At 41.8% G+C, this 24,210-nt stretch overlaps 2 protein-coding genes across 5 annotated transcripts in view; one reads left to right on the top strand and one right to left on the bottom strand.

Annotated features, from left to right (window-relative positions):
• Positions 1-3,439, top strand: part of ANKLE2 (ankyrin repeat and LEM domain containing 2) — a 31,523-nt gene extending 28,084 nt beyond the window's left edge. For all 3 annotated transcript variants that reach the window (XM_073312454.2, XM_073312451.2, XM_073312455.2), the window contains exon 13: positions 5-3,439. In XM_073312454.2, the coding sequence (XP_073168555.1) occupies positions 5-239 (235 nt within the window). In that variant the 3' untranslated portion in view covers positions 240-3,439. The remainder of the gene's footprint in view (positions 1-4) is intronic.
• On the bottom strand, positions 1,240-23,514 carry PGAM5 (PGAM family member 5, mitochondrial serine/threonine protein phosphatase). Of its 2 annotated transcripts, none has more exons than XM_073312456.2 (6): positions 23,162-23,514; positions 11,192-11,370; positions 9,427-9,552; positions 7,896-7,984; positions 7,154-7,287; positions 1,240-5,076 (listed from the first exon to the last, which is right to left on the bottom strand). In XM_073312456.2, the coding sequence occupies exons 1-6, from the start codon at positions 23,419-23,421 to the stop codon at positions 4,926-4,928; spliced, it is 939 nt and encodes a 312-aa protein (XP_073168557.2). In that variant the 5' UTR covers positions 23,422-23,514; the 3' UTR covers positions 1,240-4,925. The 2 variants fall into 2 exon arrangements, with proteins under 2 accessions (XP_073168557.2, XP_073168558.2); XM_073312457.2 differs by having other exon boundaries at positions 2,845-5,076; positions 7,154-7,284.
• Between the last annotated feature and the right edge of the window lie 696 nt (positions 23,515-24,210).

Raw genomic sequence — 24,210 nt, 5'->3', positions numbered from 1 at the left:
GTAGTTGGCCAAGTCCAGCACTGAAAGGAAGGTTCAAGTCCCAGTCTCTTGCAGCAGGCCCACCAAATGGTTCAACGTACTTAAGAAGAAACAGTCCAGTGATGGGCAGCCCAGGGAAATATGGCAATGTTGCTTCATTTTTTCCGGATCTTGGGAGTCCTGGGCGGTACAGTCCAGTTTATGCCAACAATATCCTGTTGTTAAAACTGCATCACTTGTCAGAACCTTCTGCCCATTAGAACATAACTCATCTTCCTGGGACTTTAATTATATTTTCATTTTAAGAGTGAAGGGAAAAACTGTAGCATTGCTAAAGTGACATGAGGAAGTGTCCTTGGCTATTTATTTATCCTCATTTGAGGACAAATATACATTTTAAAAATTGAGTATGTCTTGACTTCATGTACTGGATAGATTACTGGTGATTTGCAAGAAGTTAGTGAAGTTAACTCTTATCCAGTAGTTATAAAACTAACAGTAGGGCAGCGACCTGAACCTTTCATGTAGTCATTTCTGCTAGAAATGGTGGTGTTTGCTGTAGGCCAAATGTGATAGTCAAAATGAACCCACTGATGCATTTTTTTTCACTTGGGTAATTTTGAAGCATCTTCTCTCTAACCTAGAATTCTGTTTATTGATAAGTCATGCAAGGAGTCAAATGCATTCATATTCCATTTACAACAGGAGAAAAAAAATGTTTAACCTGGGCGATTACCTCTTCCCTGTTCCAGTAAGAATTTGACTCCCCACTGCTCAATACAGAAAAGTTTGCTTATGGCCAACTATTCAGTCTAAACCGTAAGAAATCTCTAAAATAAAGAGCAGCCAGAGAAACTTTTATGAGTCACTTCTCATTCTGAGGATGATAATAAAAACACATCACAGGTTGAGAGTTTTAGGAAAAAGGCACTATAGAAATTAGTGACCTATGTTTGTGTTAATTTGAAAATAAAAGCTCAGCTTTTGCTGTTTGCAGACTTCACTAGTAATTACACAAAAGCTTATCAGCAATAATTAAAGTAAGTTTACCAGTGATGTATGTTAATGGTCTAGTTTAATGTGATATATTATGGAGATAAACAGAAACCCATGAAGTGGTTCCTTATTTCCTAACTGTTAGAAGGGATGAATAAGGACTGAGACATTGTTTTTATTGAAATTTATTGTTTTATTGAAATGTCTGTAGTCTAGATATAGTAACTACTTTTTTTTTTAAGCTACAATTAAAAATAATTTAATTCCTCAGTATTCTTTAAGGATGAACCCTTTGGATAGTGCTATATGGAAACTGGAAATGTTTCTCAACTTGAAACAGAACACTCAGAATGTAGATTTTGATAGTTGTGGTTTTGCTTAAAGAAAAGTCTTTCAAGTAGTGTAGTTCCCTATTACATATAGTTTCTACCACACAATTAAAAATAATCTTTATGCTAGACACCTGATCAGAAAATTCAAAGGTGCCATGGGCATATGAGTAAAAAGGATAGATTATATTGGTTGATAACAATACCCCCCCCCTTGCAAAGAAAAAATAGCCCCTCAAGGAGCTTTTGTAACATGCATATGTATCTAAAGGAACCCTAATAGTAGATGGGATGGCATAGTATATTGTTATCCAACTGTGGGACCTTTATTACATCACAGAGGTTGGATTAAATTATACAAGACATGGCTGTTTTGGTAGCTATTGCACACTAGAGTAAAATGACTGTTTCATACACAAACTGTACACTGTTCTGAATATACTCGTTTGGTACGAACTTCAAAACTGCACTTAATGCTTTTGCAAGCTTAATAGTGCCTTTTTATAGCATTTTTGTTCGTGGTTTTAAAAGTGGCATCCACTTACATGGGAATTTAAAATGTAGTTTCCCCTCTAAGACTCTGAATGGAAAAGTATTCTAAAGGTTCTTTCTGTAGCTTACTGTTTTGGTGAAATAGCTCTGGAGTTACAGATGTATGTTTTGGAACTGTGTTTATAGGTGGCTTAAATGGAAATTGTTGTTTGATTCCCATGAGCTGAATGTTAGAAATGAGCCACTACCTTCTAACTGTAGTTAGAAGGTAATTGACCCATCATTCAAATATTATCCACCCAAGTTGCTTTATTATGGGACTCTCCTCCAAAAAACCTACTATATTAGTAGTAACTTTTCCTGTGGCTATTCATTTTTGTTGCTGTAGAGGTCTGTATCAAGCATACATTTCAGTTGCTTTAACTTCTAAATTATTAAATCAGTTTCCCTAAACTTTCTGGACTGTGTGTAGTAATTATCCAGTCTACCCAGGTAATTGCTTAAATATTATATACACAGACAAGTGATGTGTGTGTATATAAAAGCTGACAACACTTCACAAGTTAGTTGTACTCATCTTGATATACAAACCTTAACACTGATTACTGCATATATTTTTTTTCCAGTACTTCCAACATTTGTGCCTGTCTGAGGCAGCTATGGGCCTCCAGATGATGGAAATTCCCACTTAAATCTATGATATAAGTTCTACATTCCTGTTTAGAAATAGCTTAAGAAAAACTTTGGTAAAACACAATCAGGGGATTGAGAAACTGATGCTTTATAACTAGTTCCTGTCCTTTTCTTTTATATGCTTTTTTGTATTAAAATGCAAATTTTTGGCACCAAAACTTCTAACTTTTGTTTGGGGAGGGAGAGAGCATTTTTTAGTGACAAATGCTTTATAGAATTTGCATTTTAGTCCATGTGTTTGTACTGTTTTAAGTAAATTTATAATACATTAACTTCATTTATTTAAAAATATAGCAATTTGTTCATTCAGAATCTTGGAAGATCTTCTAGAAGAGTCTGAAGACACTATAAATCTAGATTGGGACTGTTTTAGTTTTTAATAGTTGATCTCTGATTACGCAAAGGGTCTTTTATATGTCAAGTAAGACTTTAAAATGCTGAGGTTCTATTCTAAGTAAACAGGTAGTTAAGGTGTCATAGGTGGATGGGAATATAGATCCATGTTGTGAAACTAAATGCAGTGATATACAAACAAAGCATCTTTCTGTTAGATACTATGGTTTTGTTTCTATAATGAAATTTAATTGGTGCCTCAATTTGGGACATGAAACCAAAGGTTTGGAAAATATTTCACAACTTGAATGACTTTTTTGTCTCTTGCTCATGGCATTTTGGCATTCCAAAGAAATGCTCATGTTTGGGGGGAGAGAAATTTATGCTCCACATTGCTCAGATCAGAGAGGGGTATTTTAATGGTACAAAATCTGTACTCTCTAAATAGGGCTATTGCCAGCTTAATTTTGTTTTATGCCTTAGTGCCAATACAAATGCTGATTTCTGTACATGTGCAAAAGATGTGTTGTATGTGTTCTTGCCTTCCACCCTGCACGTATTTATGGTTCTTTCAATACTGTATGTAATGTGCTGGAATAAAGTGCACAAAATATTCAGCATTAGACACTGCTACTGATTATACGGTGGGGGATTTTCAAGATGCCCATCTATCCTGTATGTATTGGTTTCAGGCATAGAGTTGCTTTTGAACAATTATAAGGGTATGAGATCATGAGCCAATGATGTTGGTGTAGTCTTTTTAAAATGCAGAAATGTCATGCTTCAGTTCATCACCACATTCCCTTCTTAGGGCTTGCAGTGGGTGTTCCAAAATGTGATTGCTATACTGAAAAGTACACAAAGAGACCACTTAAATTTTTATTCAAATATTTTAAAAAGTTGATAGACAAAATTATTCCAATTTCTTGTAGTGATTGCTGAAGACAATCTCCCCCCCACCCCCTTTTCCATATACAAAGTTTTATATTCTTTAGTAGCCTGTTTCACTAAACTAAGCTATCTGTGTCTAGCAGTTGGATCAAACAGCCTGGAAAGAGTTCAGGGTTTTAACTGCTCATGTTGCTAGGCACTATTTCTCATGATTAAAACTTCATATTTGTTCGGGAAAGGTGAGTACCTAACATGACAAACTTTTCCTGAAGAAAATATTATTAACATGATTAGCAGTAACTTCCTACCCACTTATTTGCTCTTTCACCTCTTAACTCATATAGCACCAGAGTTTTTGCCCAAACTTACTACTCATGGTTGGAGTGTCAAAAGGTACATGGGCATTAACAGCATCAAGTAGGGAGTTTGTTTGTTAGTTCTTAAAGCTTACCTGCATAAGCCAAGCACTTGCGCAGCCCTCTACTACCTGACCAATTTGATACTGCCACCAGCCCCATTCAGACATCAGGACAAGGTAGTGTGGCTTATGGGGAAAGTCTGTCTTAACATTTACTTTCCTTCTGGAGTAAGAGGGGTAGGAAATTTCTGGCTTCTAGCTGCTTCTGTAGATACAAAAAGACTTCTGCCATTGTGCAAGGCAAGAAGTATTTTTCAGAATAGGGGAATGAACATCCAAGACAGGAAGCATTAAAGTCACACTCCACCGTAACACCACAGCTCTATACTTCTCTCCTCATTTCAGTATGCCTTGTGTCTGCTAAACACCTACATGTACATAACTTCAACAGGGGAAAGCATGAATAGTCATACCCCTCTATAGTAGAGGAATCAGTTCACCAAAAGCTCAACAAGGAAGAGTAATTTTCACTTTACAGGCAAGTGATGCTCTCAAATGGCTGAGCACAAATATCCTTTCACCAGTCTTTTCCCACTCCACATCTCAGAGCAGGGAGGTGTCACTCTTCATTTTATGAAGTGATACAAGTCCATAGAACTCTGAAGAAATGTAAAGTCTTCTTTTTGGGACTGAAAAGCAGACATGAGTATGCAAAGGAGGCAGAGGGGATTAAAGTACAATTTTAAAATACCATCATACCCTGATATTACAAATAGAAATTTAGTGGTACAGTAGTTGGATGTACTAGTGCAGAGAGACTAGAAGCAGCTCCCACATGGCCATCACCTGCAGACTCAGGTGCGTGTGATTTTATCTGGAGGCATGAATCCTGTGTCTCCAAGTGTTCTAAGTGCCACTCTTCCACTAGGACGGATCACCAAGTGGGTTATACTGCCATTATTAAGGGACATCCGAAGCCAGCCTTCTGGGGGGAACTGTAATGCTCTATTAAAAGAGAAAGCAATTAGTGTATGGTTTACTCCACAAGCATATGTGAAGAATAGCATGCATCTGACAGAACTATTGTCTATCATTTCTTCTATCTAGAACAGAACCACCCCAGTGAAGCTGTCAGCCTCCAGCATTTATAGTAGTGCTAAATATTAAAAGTAATTTATAAGGGAGGTCTCACTCAGAGGCTTGCTAGGTGAAAGGGGTCTACCATACAAAAAAGTTTGAGAACCACTGCTGTATACCAAGCAGCTCACATGCAGAATCTCTGCCTATTGCTGTCTTTGAAAAGTTGATATTGTGTGTTCAAAGTTAACATGAAAGCATATATGGCTTTGTTAATCAGTGGCCACTCCAGCAGGCTTTTATAAAAGAGTGCAACAGATTAATGTAGATTGGACATGGAAAGCTTAAAAAAACCTGTTGCCAGGAGAGCTTTGAGTAACCTAATAAAACAAGATGACAGCTGCCCTAGATTCAAGACCAAGGAGCCAGTGTAGAAGTTTTCAACTTTGGTATTGTGGTTACACTCCTTGAAAAGAAAGGTTCTCAGAGGAAAAGCAGCTGATAGGAAGGAAACGACAAACTATATCATGCACTTGATGTAGAGGCTCTTGTTTAGCAGTCCTTTCCCAGCTCTAATAGGATAGTTTACTCCCACAATTACTAACTGAACTTGGCACATTAAATTATAGCACAACACCTGGAGACAGTATTAGAATACTATGCCAGAGTAAGACTATAGCTTTGACTGCTGCAGCTCAAACCATTAGTGGCCACAAACATCAACACCAATTAAAAAGTATTATTTTATACTGTGGCTTCCCACAGAGTGCAAAAATGTTCTGCTGCGGTAGTCAAACTAATTTTAAACTAGACGTAGAGAGGTGGGGAAAGCAGGGAGGGAATGGAGTGAAGGGGAGCCACAGCATAATTTAAGCGGAGTCCTCAGCTGCAGAGAATTGGTGGTTAGGGAAGGTTATGACCTGGAGGTTCACAGTGAGAAGGACATGAGATGGGGTGAGCAAGTCCACTGAGAACTTTAGGAAACCAGGCAGGAGAGTGAACTGGAGTCATAGGTGCATAGGAAGTCAATGAAGATGACAGGATATAATCCCCTTTGTGCAGAAAAGTAGTCTGGCTCTAACCTCAGCTTTCTTCAACAAGGAGAAATAGCACTGTTTACCTTGCCAATAAGTACTAGAGTTTTTAAAGCACCAAAGAGGGCACACTAATATAGCTCACAGCAGAGAAACACAGATCTATGGTTTTAACAGAGTATCTGCTTACTAGAATAGAATAGCATGAATGCTTTGTTGCTAGTGAATGGCAACTGTCCTGCTCACAAGGCAAATAATTCGTTAGGCCAGAGCCTGTAGAGAAGAATGGTAGCTGGGTAAAGACCTAACACTATCCCTCCCCAGTTCCTGAGCCACCTTGCTGCCCTAGCGGTAAGGGGTTTTTTCCCCCCATTGACATTAAATGCTTTTGGGAAATAAATTTATTTAGCTGCAGGAATCCTGAACTGCTGACACAAAGGTGCTAGTTCTGTTTTAAGGCAAGATGAACCACTGGGTATGCATGTAATCAAGTTTGAGTCCAACTAAAAGCCACCTCAAAATACCTGCATACCACCGAGGCCTGCATAAAGTTAAACTTTCTATTACTCTACAAACATTTTGTATTTGTCCAAGTTTCTCTTGACAGCAGTCCACACCTGAGTTGTGCCAAAAACTAGGACAGCGTTAATGATCTGATGTTAATATAAAACCTAGAAAATCAGTCCCAATTCTCAGTACTCTGTACTAGTCTCTCATTATTAATTCAGTGTGGATGTTCAAAATTATTTTAAAATCCCTTTTTCATATCTGTAGATTAATCTTCTGATCATGTGTTGTAAGCACAGCTGCTCAGAGAACCAGGCACTCATCCCCTCCAGTCACTTCAAACCTGTTAACTGATTTCCTAGCTGTAATGGACTAGAGACAGTGCAGTGCACTAACCCAATTTAAAAAGGTTAAAGGTTTGACATTTAAATGTGCAGGTGGGTATTTGGTCCCTCATAAATTACCTGCAAACTATGTAGCGGATCACATTGGCATGGCAAACAAAAATCTCATAGCTGTCCTCTTCCTGTTTTGCATCAGCCCTATGAATATAGTTTCGGAAAGCAGCCTCAATACGAGCCCCATCTTCATAATACTGCTGATGACAAGAGAGTTTGTAAGTAGACACTGAAACAGATCAAACCAGCCATGAAGCTACGTGCACCTTCAAAAGGGGTGCTGATTTTGGCTATGGCTACACTACAGCTCAAGCTGACATAAATTATGTCGCTCCTGGGTGTGAATTAGCCACCCTCCTGACTGACATAATTTATGGCAACATAAGCACTGGTGTGGACAGCGCTATGTCAGCAGTAGAGCTTCTCCCACCAACATAACTACCGTCACTCTCAGGAGCTGGAGTAATTAAGCCAACAGGAAAGCGCTCCCCCCCCCCCATCAGCTCAGAGCAGCGACAATAGAGACCTTTCCAGTGCCGCTGTAAGCTCTCTAGTGTAGCCGTAGCCTTAGACAGTTATAATTCCTTTAGGGAAAAATAGCTTAGCCTCAAACCTGGCCAAGCGGCGAACAGAACACTGCCAGGTTACTATGGGGAATTTAAAGTTATGACCAAATATTTTAAAATATAGGACAGGTAAAAGGTATGGAGTGATCCAAGGCCTAGGACATACAGCCTACAAACAAACAAACCAGTTAATTAAAGACTGGACTATGCAGATTATTTATATATAAAAAATATAAACTTACCACAGCTTCTGGTTTCCAGTGAGATACTGGAGGGACTGGTTCTATAGGAGCTCCTTCTCTTAGCAGGTCAGTACTAACTTTTTTGACCCCTGGAAATGAAGTACACATTCAGAAAGTGAAGTAAAAGCCACTTTATAGGCCAGTTCACACACAGACCAACCACATAATTTCAGTCAGTAAGAAAGTCCTTTTACATTTACTGCAAGTTGCACATTTTTTCATAGTCTTTATATGCAAAGAAACTTTCAAGTTACAGCCAAAAAATTAACTCCAAACATTACAGTCTTCTTGACTTCCCATCAGGGATTGCAAGTGAGGCTCTCCAAACTTAACATGCTTAGTTACCTATGGAGCCAAGTTCATCCCTGAAGCCAAAGAATTTGATCCAGGAACACCCTGAACACTAATGTAGCCTTGAACACTAATGCATTTTGAAGAGCTGCATTTATTATGTTGTGAATCTGAAACCTCATATATGTGGTGGTTTAGTCTGCTAGAAAATTATTATTTTAGTATAATCTTTAATCATTTGTCTACCAACTGAGACATGAATTCTTGCAGCCCTCAGACAATTAAGGTTCAGGTCAACAAAGATTTGCCTACATGTGGAAAACCACGCATCTTAATGCATATAGTTAAAAAGTGTACCTCCCTGTAATATAACCTCCCTTAGACTGAAGGGAAGTCTTTGTTCTGCTTAGACTGTTCTACATCCATAGACTGCTAATAAGATTAGTTCAAATTCCATTCCTCTTCCCTTCTCTCTCTTTTGAATGAGCCATGCCTACCAGTCAGTATTCCAAGATGGACTTACTTTTAAAACCAATAAGGTATGTCAGGTTGTCTGTGATCACTGTGGGGTTTTTTTGTTCACACATTTCAACATGAGGCATTAGAATTCATCTGGGCTCTCTTGCCATCAACCTAACCCAAGAATCCTTACCACCATCTACAGGCAGGAGTGAAACCACACCTCAGAACAGCTGCTATCTTTATCCATCACCCTTTCAGTATGCTACCACCTCCTCCTCCTCCTTTAATTTAAAGTGACAAGCACTGCACACAGCAGCAACCAGTACACACTTTCCATACAAGAGTGGCTAACCCAGTCACAACACTGTCCTGTATTAATTCCAACAGCTCTTGGAGAAATGATCATTAGCATTCTCTCCCTTTCAGCAGAGTTGCACTTCCAGACGCAGGTCTGTGGCAGTCAGTAAGCATTCTTGGTTACAAGCTAACTATTCCAGCCTCTCCTCCTAAACATTCTGAAAGTACAAAGAGCAAACTGCCAATGTCTCCTACACAGTAATACATTCAGGTATCGACCACTCAGAGGGGTCAGCTCACTCTTTAAATTGCAGCTTCATTTCTACTTCATCTTTATGACTATTTCATTTTTAAATTAAAAAGTTAATTTACAAAGTGTACAGTGGTCTAGGATATGGCTACACTTCAACTGAACACTACATGTCAAAAGGTGCAAAAGAAGCAATCATAAGACAGCATTATGCTATCAAACCCCACTTACCTGGAAGATGCTTGCTGATGATGTCGGTTGTTTCCATTGCTCTGGTCATAGAGGAGTGGATAATTGTATCAAATTTCAACCCCAAACTTGCCAGCCTGCGCCCAGTCAGCTCTGCCTGCTCACGACCTTAAGAGTGAGATTAGCTATATAATAAATTGCTGATATTTTGCTCTTTATATTTAACAAATCATCCTTCTATGCCAGCCCTGATGGTAAGTAATGCATCCTTCCTTCCAGCAGTCAATGCTTTTAGCAGCATCACCACCAAGAGACCAGGCTTGCTAGTTGCCAAGCTCCAATTCACATTACACAGGCTGGAAGGGATTTCTGTTGGTTAGGCCAGATCCAGTTCTTTTAGTTTCTGATTCTCTACTTCAATGGGAAGCACTGAAGAGAGGACCTCACCCATTAGCCACGGTCCTTGCTTTTTAAATCCCACAAGGTGAACCACTTCCTCACTGGGCCCATGCAAATAGCTGTTACTGTAGCTAGGTCTTCAATTTGCCAGTCACTTTCTACCACCCCTACATTCTAGGAATGCAGAAGAAGGAGAATTGTGTGCATGTCTGGTAGTCCTGCTTGAAACAAAGGCTGCAGATATGTTAGCTTGGAAGGAAACATGCATTATCCACTAATTGAGCTTCCTCAGATGTTACTTGTAAGATGAGAATAAGTTTTTACCTACTATCCCAGGGTATTTAAAATCTTAAATAAGCATAGATGGATAGAAGGGTAGATGGTTGAAGGAGACATATGACCAGACAATTGCAGAGCCAAGAATATAAGCCAGGAATCTGCTATTCTAACCACTGTTATTGTCTCATCAGATGTGTATTTAATATATTCACACCTTTAATCAAATTTGCTCTTGAGCATGCAAATTAAAACTCAGAAAGCATCCAGATTAACATCTGGTACCATGTTTTCAGCAACTGAAGCAGCATCACATACAGAAAATTCTTGCCCTTTCAGGGAAAAAGGGTATAAAAACACCAAAGATGTTTACCACTCTTTTTTAAATTAAACAGCTACAGAATTCTAGTCAGTGCTACTTACAGTTTTTGATATCCAGACATATGCATTAGCCAAGTACAGATTAATTTAGGTATCAGTATACAAACAGATTGTCTCATCTCATCTCAACAAATGGGGGTTTATTAATGTAATTCCCTGAAGCCTCATTAGAGATAAGGATGAAGCAAGGAGCATATATAATGATTCTCTAACTACGAGCACTCCAACTGAAAAGACACACAAGAAAGCCAGAGAAAAAAAATCTAGTTAACAGCTACATGAAACGCCATTTAGTTATTTTCATCACCAGAGTCAAAAGGTGTGGCCTGCATAATAAAATCCCATATAGAAACCCATTTCCAAGACTTTAGAATCCAGAATAGTCATCCTGGGTCTTGAATTTAACTCAAAATTTCAGCCAAGGGAAATTTAAAAAAAATCTGCTGTGAAAGTTTAGCTCAAAGTCTCAAAGGAAACCAGTACGAAGCGCTGAAGCATGATTACTGCACAGGTGGCGGCATGTTTGATATATGCCTAAACATGCATTTTATTTATAGGATGGGGGGGGGGGGGACGACACGACAAACTTATTTTGGCCTATATATGTTCAAAGGATCCAACATCCTAAGTAGGAAGTTGGCAATAGGATCCAGAGCAGAACTGGTTGCGTTAACGTATGAGATTAGTGACAGACAAAGAACCTCTTTCTCTATGAAGCTGCACAATCAAGTAGGGTCCTAGTCGCACATACCCAGTTGTGTCAGAGTTCTGTCTTTATCAATCCGGCCATCCAAGTTGTACTGAGAATGGCGGATAAGGAATATGTGTCTGGTAGCTTTTGCTTTGCAGTGATCTAGGCGGGAAGCAAGCTCTTCTTCCCCAGTCTCTTCATTTTTCTTTTTCCGGTTGATAAGAGCCAGTGGCTCACGTCTAAAAATATTAAAACAAGTCATTTTTATATGTGGCAGACGAAAATGTTACAAACAGGGACTCCCGCCTCAATTGATTTCAGTATTTGGAGGATCTAAAGATTTTTTCCCCCAATTATGTTAGCAAAAGTTTTTATCAAACATTTAACTCTTCTCTGAAATACCCCAAAAACCCATATACAACACATTCGAGTTTTACACCCTATCTAGCTGAAGCCAAGCTAGCACCACCCACCTACCTGAGACTCATGCTACCTATTAGTCAGAATATAGTATAGTTGTAATTTAGTTCTCAGCGGGAAAAAATCCCTATAAACACTAGTAAGGGATTCAGGCATGCTTTGACAGACTATTACTCCTGAGGGCATTCTGCACCAAAAAATTAAAAATTCTGCACACAATATTTTAAAATTCTGCAAGTTTTATTTGTCAATAAATAAATGCAGAGGCTCCAGCACGGGTGTGGGGAGCACAGGCCACTGGCTGTACGAAGGTGGGAGATCACCCTGCAGTTCCCCCACCCCAGGGACATGGATTCAGTAGTAAGGCTGCACCCGACCCTGACACAGCACAAGGCCTGGGCCTGCCCCAGAAACTCCTTGGGGCCCTGCCCCTCTGCGCCAGGCGCACCAGGTGTGGGGCAGACAGGCTCAACCAGGCAGGATCCAAGTGGGGAGGAGCTCAGTGTGCAGGGATCCAGGTGGGGGTGAGAGGATTCTGTGTGGGACAATCTAGGTGTGGGGGACCTGGATGCACAGAAGCTTGTTGGGGGAGGTTCCAGGTGCAGAGGCAGGGGGCTTCCAGATGAAGGTAGTTGGGGCTCAAGGGAAGGGTGTGGGGGTCTGGGTGTTGGAAAAGTGGGGCTTAGTAGGGGGGATCTGGGTGCAGCTAGTTGGTGGTCACTGGCATGGGGGCCTGGATGTGGGGGCTCACAGTGCAAGGGGTGGGGTGTGGTTTGGGTGCAGGGATGGGAGTCTGGAGGTAGGGGTTGAGATTCAGTGTGGTGGGGTTTAGGTATGGAGGGCTAGGGGGGTTCTGGATGTACCAGGTGAGGCTTGGCAGGGGTGTCTGGGTGTGGGAGGTCCAAATGCACAGGGGTTGGGAGGCTGGGGGAGCAGCTCCCTGTATAGTGACCCCTCCCCCACAGCTGAGGAGTGATGGAGGTAGGAAGCAGTGGAGGATGCTGAGCTTCCTGCAGCTGGGGGAGGTTTCTGGGGGTGGGTATGACACAGCCCCAGCCACTTCTTGCAAAGGAATAGGAAGTCCTGTCCTTTCCTGCCTCCAGCCTGGCTGAGACTAGCAGCTGATCCCGGCTCAGGGTAGGAGCCACTGGCTGCAGCATCCCCAACCCCGCAGTGATTTACCTCTCCGCCCAGGTGCCTGAAATGATGTACCTGCACAGCTAGGGAGTGGTGTGTGACTGCTCTTTCAGTTTCCCTTTGTTTCCCTGTCATAAAGTCATTTTTCTGTGGGGAAGCAAAGAAATCTGTGGGGGATATGAATTCTGCGCAGTGGTACTTTATGGCATATATTAAAGTACATCCAAGTTACATTCTGTTAGTTTGGAGGAGAGGAGCATAAGCGAGAGCATCTTTGAAATATCTGATTATTAATTTTACTCTTGCCTATTGAGTAGTTACCCTTGGGTTTCCACTGGAGTGTGAATGTCAAGTTAGATGGTATTTTATGCGTAGAGAAAAAGAAATCTGAATGGAATATTCAGCAAAATCTTAATTTTACCTGTCCAATCTTGCAACACCCTATTCCCTACTTGATTCTGAAATTCATTAGAGTGGGAGATCTGATTCAAACTGTTGTATTATCCATCTATTTAGTGAACTAAAATTATGAACAGTAGGTATGGCGGAGCAACACATTCAGAAACAGGACTCACAGATTGAATCAATTAACTAGGAAAACTCAGACAATGCTAGTTCCAGACAGCATAACGTCAATTTTTGCCTTATATTTGATTAACACAGAACAGATCTACATTTCTAGAAGGAAAGAAAAAACCCTTCTTGTTCATTTAGCTTCTAGCCAGTGAAACAGGATTGCCAAGAATATGCTGGTACATATCAGGTACCTGTATCAGGAAAACAAAATCATAACCTGTGTTTGTATAGACATTTAATTCTTTGTTCTTGTTTGCTAGAAGCACTGGTTAAGCACGTGTCAACAACTGATTCTCTACACCAGCTAAAAATATTTCTTGCATCCTACTCTATGTTTACCTTTTCTTTGATATGCTACTGTACTAAATTAAGACATAATTAGACATATGGCTCAATTAGTGTTCAGAGTACTATTCAGGTATACAGGAAATTCACAGTTGAGCATACACTAACCCACTTCTTAGTAGTGCAACACATTGGATGTCACTGCAGTACTTACATATGGAAGAACCACCACTGACTGAATCCCCCTGCATAAACCAGGTACAAAGGTGCAGGTAGAGCCTACAGTGGGACTGGGATCTTGCAGGACCTATTGCCATAATAGCGAGAGCAAGTAAAATGTACTTTGATGCATGCAGGATTGGATGGTCAAAAAAACCCAAACCAAACAGAAAGAAAAGGAGTACTTGTGGCACCTTAGAGACTAACCAATTTATTTGAGCATGAGCTTTCGTGAGCTACAGCTCACTTCATCGGATGCATACCGTGGAAACTGCAGCAGACTTTATATACACACAGAGATCATGAAACAATACCTCCTCCCACCCCATTGTAGGGAGAGTGGTCACTTTGGATGAGCTATTACCAGCAGGAGAGTGAGTTTGTGTGTGTATGGGAGTGGGGGGGTGAGAAAACCTGGATGTGTGCTGGAAATGGCCCACCTTGATTATCATGCACATTGTAGGGAGAGTGGTCACTTTGGATGAGCTATTACCAGCAGGATAGTGAGTCTGTGTGTGTGTGTTTTTTGGAGGGGGGTGAGGGGATGAGAGAACCTGGATTTGTGCAGGAAATGGCCCACCTTGATTATCATGCACATTGTGTAGAGAGTTGTCACTTTGGATGGGCTATTACCAGCAGGAGAGTGAGTTTGTGTGTGGGGGGGTGGAGGGTGAGAAAACCTGGATTTGTGCTGGAAATGGCCCAACTTGATGATCACTTTAGATAAGCTATTACCAGCAGGACAGTGGGGTGGGAGGAGGTATTGTTTCATGATCTCTGTGTGTATATAAAGTCTGCTGCAGTTTCCACGGTATGCATCCGATGAAGTGAGCTGTAGCTCATGAAAGCTCATGCTCAAATAAATTGGTTAGTCTCTAAGGTGCCACAAGTACTCCTTTTCTTTTTGCGAATACAGACTAACACGGCTGTTACTCTGAAACCAAACAGAGTGCAGTAATTTGCAGAAAAACAATCTTTTTTTTAAAAAATAAAGGTTTTAAAACAAATTTGAGCAAGGGATAGAAATATCTGAGGTCTATTGTAACAGGAGTTAAAGTATTTTTTACATGATTTAAGCAAGTTTTTTTAATTCTTTTAGTGGTAAAAATTGTGTCTGAATTCTATTTATATATAGACTATATTAACGGACCTTTTTGGGGGGTGGGAGGGGGATTAGTAGCATGGGGAAATCTCTCTCTCTTGTGGGATTTACAGGTGGGAGCATGATAAAAATACAAGAAACAATGCGGGAGCAAAACTGGGTATTGCGGGATGGGACAGGAGAGGGATTTAAAAAGTAGTCCCGCATGGGGTTCTAGGGGCAGGCAAAGAATAGTTCTCATGAACCCTTGTATACAGCATTATATGAAAATCTTTAGAGAACAGATATAGTCTCAACCCTGAATTTTCTTACTCTCCTAGTTTTAGGTCCTCTGTATCTTGACTGCATTCTGGAAAGAATATTTACAGAAATATGCTAACATAGTTTCACATTTCAGCATTGGCAGAATCATTAAGCTACTGCTTGAAGTCCAATATTCCCGTGGATCTGTAAAGATGTAAAAGTGGCAAATAAACTTGGGCATTTGTATCACCTGTATGCTATAACTGCATTAGCATTAAGAAAAGGAGGACTTGTGGCACCTTAGCATTGTGTGTGCTAAGCTATGCACTATAATAGTATCTGTTTAGCCAATCTATGTTCATTAGTTTAATATTATTCACATCATGAGCAGCATGTCTACCTGTTCTAGATATCAGCTACACAGGAAAGCCATTCCTGCACAAGTACTAGAAGAGTTATCACCTCTGAATCTTGTTAATTTATAGGAGGGAGGGGCTGTTTGTGCAAATTTAACACTCACTGAAGATGACAGAAAGATGTGCTGAGATCTAGACAGCCAGCTTCCCTCAAAACCTTACCAAAGTGCCTCAGTCTTGAACCTGGAAACCACCTTTAAGGGTGAAAGGGAAGTTCAGTAATCCTGGTCCATTCAGCTCTTTGCTTCTCTGCAGAGACTGTCAACAAACCTATTGTCCAAACAGCCTCAACACTGCAGTGGTGGCTTTTACTGATGTGAACTAGATCAAAACAAAATTCAGATATAGGGAAGCAGGAGGAACAGGCTGAAAGATACTCCATTTTAGAATTACTTCATAGAATATCAGAGTTGGAAGGGACCTCAGGAGGTCATCTAGTCCAACCCCCTGCTCAAAGCAGGACCAATCCCCAACTAAATCATCCCAGACAGGGCTTTGTCAAGCCTGACCTTAAAAACCTCAAAGGAAGGAGATTCCACCACCTCCCAAGGTAACCCATTCCAGTGCTTTAACACCCTCCCAGTGAAAAAGTTTTTCCTAACATCCAACCTAAACCTCCCCCACTGCAACTTGAGACCATTACTCCTTGTTCTGTCATCTGCTACCACTGAGAACAGTCTAGATCCATCTTCTTTGGAACACCCTTTCAGGTAGTTGAAAGCAGCTATCAAATCCCCCCTCATTCTTCTCTTCTGCAGATTAAACAATCCCAGTTCCCTCAGCCTCTCCTCATAAGTCATGTGTTCCAGTCCCCTAATCATTTTTGTTGCCCTCCGCTGGACGCTTTCCAATTTTTCCACATCCTTCTTGTAGTGTGGGGCCCAAAACTGGACACAGTATTCCAGATGAGGCCTCACCAATGTCGAATAGAGGGGAACGATCACATCCCTCGATCTGCTGGCAATGCCCCTACTTATACAGCTCAAAATGCCATTGGCCTTCTTGGCAACAAGGGCACACTGTTGACTCATATCCAGCTTCTCATCCAATGTAAGCCCTAGATCCTTTTTGCAGAACTGCTGCCTAGCCATTTGGTCCCTAGTCTGTAGCGGTGCATGGGATTCTTCCGTCCTAAGTGCAGGACTCTGCACTTGTCCTTGTTGAACCTCATCAGATTTCTTTTGGCCCAATCCTCTAATTTGTCTAGGGCCCTCTGTATCCTATCCCTACCCTCCAGCATATCTACCTCTCCTCCCAGTTTAGTGACATCTGCAAACTTGCTGAGGGTGCAATCCACGCCATCCTCCAGATCATTAATGAAGATACTGAATAAAATCGGCCCCAGGACCGACCGTTGGGACACTCTGCTTGATACTGCCTGCCAACTAGACATGGAGCCATTGATCACTACCCATTGAGCCTGACGATCTAGCCAGCTTTCTATCCACCTTACAGTCCATTCATCCAGCCCATACTTCTTTAACTTGCTGGCAAGAATACTGTGGGAGACTGTGTCAAAAACTTTGCTAAAGTCAAGGAATAACAGTCCACTGCTTTCCCCTCATCCACAGAGCCAGTTATCTCGTCACAAAAGGCAATTAGATTAGTCAGGCATGACTTGCCCTTGGTGAATCCATGCTGACTGTTCCTGATCACTTTCCTCTCCTCTAAGTGCTTCAGCTATCGTCAATTTGCTTGTTTCCAGCAGAAAACAATATGAGCTTAGAAGACAGCTTTCTGCTTTCAGTTTACTAAGTCAGCCCCAGGCCCTTCCAACAGCACTTATTTTTAACTTAGTTTTAGTGCATCTATTTATCCTCTATTTAGATCCCGCTCCCCTACCACACAGCTGCTTTAAGCCTCCCTCTTTCATTCTCTCACACTGCACAAAGTAACCCTCCTGCAGCTCACACAGATTAGCCCCATTGCTATCCTGCTGCCAATACCAACATTGCACTCTACCACCATAAACCTTGCCCAAATCTTCCACAAATTAGCCCTCATGGTTCTGTTTCTCCACCAGACACACAGTAATCATCTCCATCTCATATAAATCATTTTACTACTACTCCCTGTCTCAACACACACAAAGTAATCCTCCTCCTCCTGATCCCACAGCACAAAGAACAATCAATTTCTTCAGTGCATTACATATTTTGCTTCTCCAGTTAACACACATCTGTGTATTTGTTTTATGCATTTTTATAAGGAATAGTACTTGGACTCTGGCTGAATAAAATTAGTCTGGTCACAGAGAGTTGCTGCTTAACTGAACTGTGATTTTTGCGGTCAACAGCCCCCATGAGTAGCTTTAATAACATTTGATCAATATTTTGATTTGATAAACACACTACTCTACTAAATAAAGAATGAGCCTCATATGCTTTTAAAAGATGAGAGATTTCTGAAATTGTTTCCTTTTCTCCAACGGTAAGACATTAGAAAAAACATGCCCCATAAGGAAGATTCATGTCTATAATATATTTTACAGGACTACTTTTGTTCTACTAGTGAACTGTCTTATAAAAGATGCATGGGTAAGACAAGTCTGCAAGGATGGCTGTCAAAATTCATACTTGGAAAGCTGATCCTACCAAGTGTGGTGAAAAATACACAAATGAAAAACCCAGGGCAATTTTGATATATTACTACAAAGCAATTTATACCTCAGGGAACAACAGAAATATCAGTAATTTTAAGAACAAATCCTAACTAGATAGTCTAGCTCAACACTACTTCCGTATTAAACCAATCTTTAGGTTTTGATGCATAGGAAATTTTTAAAACTACTCCTAGAAGTTTGCAGCTTGAGTGGGTTCCTTTATGAACTTACTTTTTTTTTTTTTTTCCTTCAGAGACCTAAAGACCAACAAATTTAAATCTGCAACAGGGCCATTCTCTTCTAAAAGTCTTCTAAATTTGACTGGACAGGGGTTTTCTAGCAGGTGTAAGTAACAGTGCTCAGACTTTCAATTCCAGCCTGATTAAGTGACACATGCTCCTGTTTCAAAGACAGTTGTCCTTTCACCCCTTCACCTCCCCAGATCTAGAGATCATTGAGACCAATTATCTATTCTGACTGCTCTTGCATGTTGCATCTTTAAAGGGGAGAATTCCTGATGATTCACTTATTAATACGTTATTCTTAAGAGACTCAAAGAAAAATTTCCAGTACTCACTAAGACGACTTCAAGTCACACACTGCCTTTAAGAAGTTGAATCAAAGCTACTGGAAACAACTTGAAGTACGACAATTCTGAAATAAGATTTTTCCTTAGATTTTTTCCATACAGATTTCTAATTCTCATTTTCCATTAAATAGAAGCTCTCTAGGGTGACATAACAAAAGTAACATTCTATATGGAGTAGAGATAAGGCCAGTCTTATTTTAATTAGACACTTTAGTTCTTAGAGAACCAGATTTAAACCAAAGTAATAGTCCATGCTTAGTGTGATGAAGTGTTTTCAACTTTCATGTAAAAGCTTATTGGAGTTAATCTGCATTAGTTCTTACATAGTCTGCAGTTTCTAGCTTCAAAAACTAAACTCCAAAAAAGTGGCAATTATGTTTCTCTATTCCCCACAGTAGACATCCTAATTTATGCATGTGATAATGAGCAATCAAATTTGCAGAAGTAAACTTTTCCAAGAAGCACTGACCAATTGTGTGCTATGTGCGTGTATATTTAGCAACCTTAACTATAGGTTACGGCCAGCTCTAGCTGTAATTAATTTCAGAAATACACTTTTTGGACAGCCACAGTAAAAGGCTGCACTACCAGTTAGAGTCACAGAGATTGACATCTGGTCTGACCTGTATATCACAGGCCACCACCACCCAGCACTAAACTCAACGATTGAAGCTAGACCAAAGTACTCCAGCCAACAGGAAACTAGACTATTATGTGCCACAAGCATAGATAGGCAGCACCAAGGTGCACCAGTGCCAAAAGCCCACTCAATGATAGGGAAATGATTGAGATACTTCCAGATAATCCTGGCAAGTAACCTGCACCCACACACTGCAGAGGAAGCCAAAAAAAACCCCAACAACTAAGATCACTGCCAACCTGACCTGGGGGAAATTCCTTTCTGACCTCACATAGTTAAACTCTGAGCACATGAGAAAAAAAAACAGTCAGCCAAGCACCTGAGAGAATGCTCATTGACACCTGAGAGCTCTGGCCTTCTCCATCCAGTGTCCCATCTCTGGCCATGGCTATCCCTGATCCTTCAGAGGAAGGATATTAAAAAAAAAAACAGAATAGACTGGAGATGGAAAAAAATCCCTTCATGACTCCTGCACGTGGCCATTTGAACCCTTGAAGCATGAGCTTTTAGGAACATAAAACAAACCACAAATGAGAAGCAGGGTTGCTGAGCCCAGCCTCCTACCATCACAAGCTAATGAAAACGTCCTATCACATGGCTATGTTAGAGAACTTTGAGTAGTATATCAAACAATGAAAAGGTAGTATAAAGAGCAGCTCAAGTGAATTTGTGACATATAACTTGGCTAGTCACCCATCACTACACTAAATGGTGTCTGCCCTGATAGATGTATCATCTACACTGCAAAAAATAATCCAGATCTCTCATATATTGAAAACGACATGTTTTTGTGGCAATCTACAAGTCATTCCCCCACTCTAGCAGTAGAGAGATCAACTGAAAACCCAACTATTTTCGTATCACTTAGAGGGCTCAAGTGAGATCAGAAACCCGCTTGTGCTAAGTACAGTACATAAAAATTGTGAGCTCTTTGAAGCAGGAAGTGACTCACCTTTTTCGTTATTAAAAGTGGCAAAGGGTGGGAGTAAAGAAGCATTACACTCACTTTACAGATGGGCAACTAAAACAGACAATAAGTCACTTGCTCAAGGTCACCCAGGATGTCTGTGATAGATCTAGGAACTGAACCTGAATCTCCTGAGCTCAGCATCTTAACTTACAGAGAGGAAGGATAGACTTGTGGTTATTACAACCTCTGCAAGTGCTTGTCCATTTAGAAATAGATTTTAAGTCCCACAATTGCCCAATCTTCTAGTTGTTGTCTAAAATGGTTTGCTTTCAGAGCATAGTTTACTATAGTACTCTAATTTTGGCTACTATTCACAAGGGCTAGAGTCAAGTTAGCAATCCGAGTAACCATCTGTAGCTGCTCTGTAGTCTGTGTCAAGTGATTTGGTATGGTGTCAACTAAAGTCATCACAGTAAACAAATGGCCTCATCACAAAAAGTTCATAACTGGCCCTTGTGATGCAGGTCTGAATACAGCAGCCAAGAATGGATTGGGAATAAATTGATCTACCCTCCCCACTGCAAGTAGGCCTCCATGTCAGAGAGAGGGCATACTAGTGGGCATATTAAGTTTGATTTCAGTCTGCTACAGTTGTTATATAGTTAAGTACATTGCTAGTGAAAGGAGCAAGGTTGACTGAAGTACTAGAAATAAACTTCAGTTGCACACAGAAGTAAATATGGGTAATTAATCATGTGGATTCATCAGCACATGAATTCTACAAATAGTCAGATACGCTATTTGGCCACATACCTACACACACACACACCCCAAAGATAACTAAAAATAACTATTTAAAAATGCATCATTGCTTTGAGATTTTTAAATTACATCTATCTAGCACAATCTTTAGGCATATTAGATTGGATAATGCCTCATGTTTTGATTCGAACACATTATACAATCAAAACAGCCTGCTAGGATTTTACTTTGGATTTTGTTTTATTAAACTGGAGTCTGGCATACAAATCTCTCTGGGGAGATAATTACACCAGACAGGAGCTCAATGAGCTCAAGCTTGATACTTATACTTGCCCATTTTAACTGCAAAGTATTTATTATAATGAACAATACAGATGATTAGTCATTAGCTGAATATAGTCAGTCCCCTAGAGAGGCAGGCAAATTAAGTTCATTAGAATTAAAGAAAAAAAAATCTAAATCTGATTTGCAGTTGCAGAGATTAACCAAACAGTATGTTTGATATCTGCATAATCAAAAGTTTACTATCCACAAAAGCACTCTGATAGATTCAGTCCTATATATATTAAGCCTTTTTATGATACAAGATATTAAGATAATTTTTTACACAAAATGGTTAATTTAATAAAAACCGAATAATGCAAACAGACTAATTACTGCAATTTCTGATACTGCATACACTTGGACTTCACAGTCTCCCTATTCCAAAGAATTAGTAGGATACATTTACTGAGCCAAAAAGGAGAAATGACTTGTGTACGTCTATACCATAGAGAGGACTATGAATTCCATAAATTAAAAATGAAGAAGGTATTCCTACAGAATATTTAGGCTCTATAAAGACACAAATTACTTAACATTATTAACCTCAGTATTTTAGCTTTATTTAAGTTTCGGATAATTCTACCTTCCTACAGTTCCTCCTGAAATTTCAATTACCTGAATTCACTTCCTGTTTTAAATTGTTGCATAGTTCAGTGCTGCTAAGAGCTATTAGTTGCCACAGAGAAAGTTCCACCACAGAGAAAGTTATACCTCAATGGCAGCTGAGCAGACCCCTCTATATAGTCTGTGGAGTACTTTGAGATCAAAGAGTCTAGGTATTAGTTATTAATTTCTCCTCCCACTCTGTTATGAAGTTGGTTATATATCATGTTCTCTTAAAACGCCCCCCAGTAGACCTATATTTATGTCCATCCCGCAGGGGCCTGCAATAATTTCACTTTCGTTATTGTAATGAACTTATATCAGGAAGGGGAATCGTCAAATGCATCCAGTGAAGTGAGCTGTAGCTCACCAAAGCTTATGCTCAAATAAATTTGTTAGTCTCTAAGGTGCCATGAGTCCTCCTTTTCTTTTTGAGGATACAGACTAACAGGGCTGCTACTCTGAAACCTATCAAATAGAGAGCGTAGACAGCAGTAGTTGAAAGATTTATCATACGTAATTATGCCTTTTGTGTGCTATTTTTCTACGTGTAAGTCGTTTAGGTGTGGCGGTGGTAGTGGAGAGGCAATGTGCTGTTTATTTGCACCCCAATACACCAGGGGTGGCTGCATTTCCAGGGTACTTACGTAATTTAAGGATGAAGCAATTTAGAAAGGCAGGCCCGCTCCCACAGCAACTTTTATCCAGCATCCCAGAACACTTTACAAACAGGGGCAAATCCTCCTCTTTTCAGACTGGGAAACTGAAGGACCGAGACATTAAGTGACTTGCCCGCAGCCAATCAGCAGCTGGACCAGGACTGGAACTCAGGAGAGTCCTGACTCCCTAATCATCTTCTCTCCTCATTAACAAAACCACAAGCGGCAGGGCGTGCGCGCCTCCCCCACGAGAGCCCATTTGGGGCCAGGCAGCCCCCTCCTGCAGGAAAGGCCTTTCCCCCCGACAGGGAGCGGGAGGGACCCTGGGTTCCCCCATGTGCATCCCCCCCACAAGGAAGAATCAAAGCGCCCCCAGTGGGGAGGACTGAGGGACCCCTCCGCCCGCCGGCAGCCCGTGTCGCCCCGGTGACGGGGAACCCGGGGCGCAGCCTGGAGGCCGCTCGCTGGGTCCCAGCGGGGGGACCCGCTGCCCAGCCCCCTAGGCCCCGGCCCCACCTGCGGGCAGACGCGGCTCGCTCCTACCTGTCCCAGTTGCTGTCCCAGGAGCCGCCCGCGCCGGCGGCTCGCTCCACCCAGCCCGGCGCTGCGGGGCAGGAGGCGGCGGCGGGGGGCAGGAGCAGCAGCCCGGGGGCGGGGGCGGGGGCGGGAGCTCCCGCCGACCGGGTCTCCGCGTCCCCCCCGGCGCCCCGGGCCGGCTGCTTGCCCACGCCCACGGCCGAGAAGAGCACGGAGCCGCCGGCCAGCCCGCAGGCGGCCAGCGCCAGCGCCCGGCGGAATGACATGGCCACGGCAGAGCCGGGGAGCGGGAGCGGAGGCGAGCCGGCACTTCCCGCCCCCCTCACAGCTCCGCCCTGGACGGGACGGGGCGCGGCGCGGGACAAGCTTCCTCCGCGCAGCGCACTGCCCGCTGGCCAGGAGGATGAATGGCAGGGGAGGGAAAGGAGGGAGCGGAAGGGCGGATGGTAAAGGGGGGAGAAGAATGAGGGAGAGGAGGAGGGGAAAAGGGGAGGGTAAGGTGAGAGGATGCGAGGCAGAAGCAGAAAGAAGAAGAGGGGGGAGAAGGAGGGAGAGAAGGGGGGAGGAGGAGGGTAAGGGAGGAGAAGAGGGAGGGGAAAGATTGAAGAAAGTATGGAAAGAGAGATGGGGAGGGTGTCCCCCAGACCATGTTATTAATTATGAGTTTGTACTGGAATATCACCCAAGAGCCCAGTCATAGTTCAGGACCACCCTGTGCTGGGCGCTGTACAAACACAGAAGGAGAAGACCGCCTTTGTCCTATATAGCTCTGTGCTTCCCTTCCCACGTGGCTGGCCGCAAGTTCGGAGCTGGTCCCTGGCCCCAGCCCTCTCCTGTGCTGACCCCCTGCCTGACATGAAGGACAGTTGTGGCTTCTCTCAGACCCTTAAGCGTTATGAACTGTATTTACATGCACAGCAGCAGCATATCCCACCCCCAGCATGCTGCACAAGCCAGTGGGAACAGTGACCAGAATATCATGAAACAGTGGCAATTAAGGAAAATAAACCAAATAGATTCTAATGGGTACTTGACTTGCATTGAGTCAGTAGGCT

This window comes from Lepidochelys kempii, chromosome 15, assembly GCF_965140285.1.
Source record: "Lepidochelys kempii isolate rLepKem1 chromosome 15, rLepKem1.hap1, whole genome shotgun sequence".
Lineage (NCBI taxonomy): Eukaryota > Metazoa > Chordata > Testudines > Cheloniidae > Lepidochelys > Lepidochelys kempii.
The sequence above is the reverse complement of the archived record's forward strand: the minus strand, read 5'-3'. Positions and strand labels throughout refer to the sequence as shown.

Coding starts and splice junctions, on each gene's coding strand:
- PGAM5 (XM_073312456.2), bottom strand. CDS start 23,421: ATGTCATTCCGCCGGGCGCTGGCGCTGGCCGCCTGCGGGCTGGCCGGC. Junction 11,371..23,161: donor TGGGACAGCAACTGGGACAG/GTAGGAGCGAGC, acceptor TAATATTTTTAG/ACGTGAGCCACTGGCTCTTA. Junction 5,077..7,153: donor ATCCGCTACATAGTTTGCAG/GTAATTTATGAG, acceptor CTCTTTTAATAG/AGCATTACAGTTCCCCCCAG.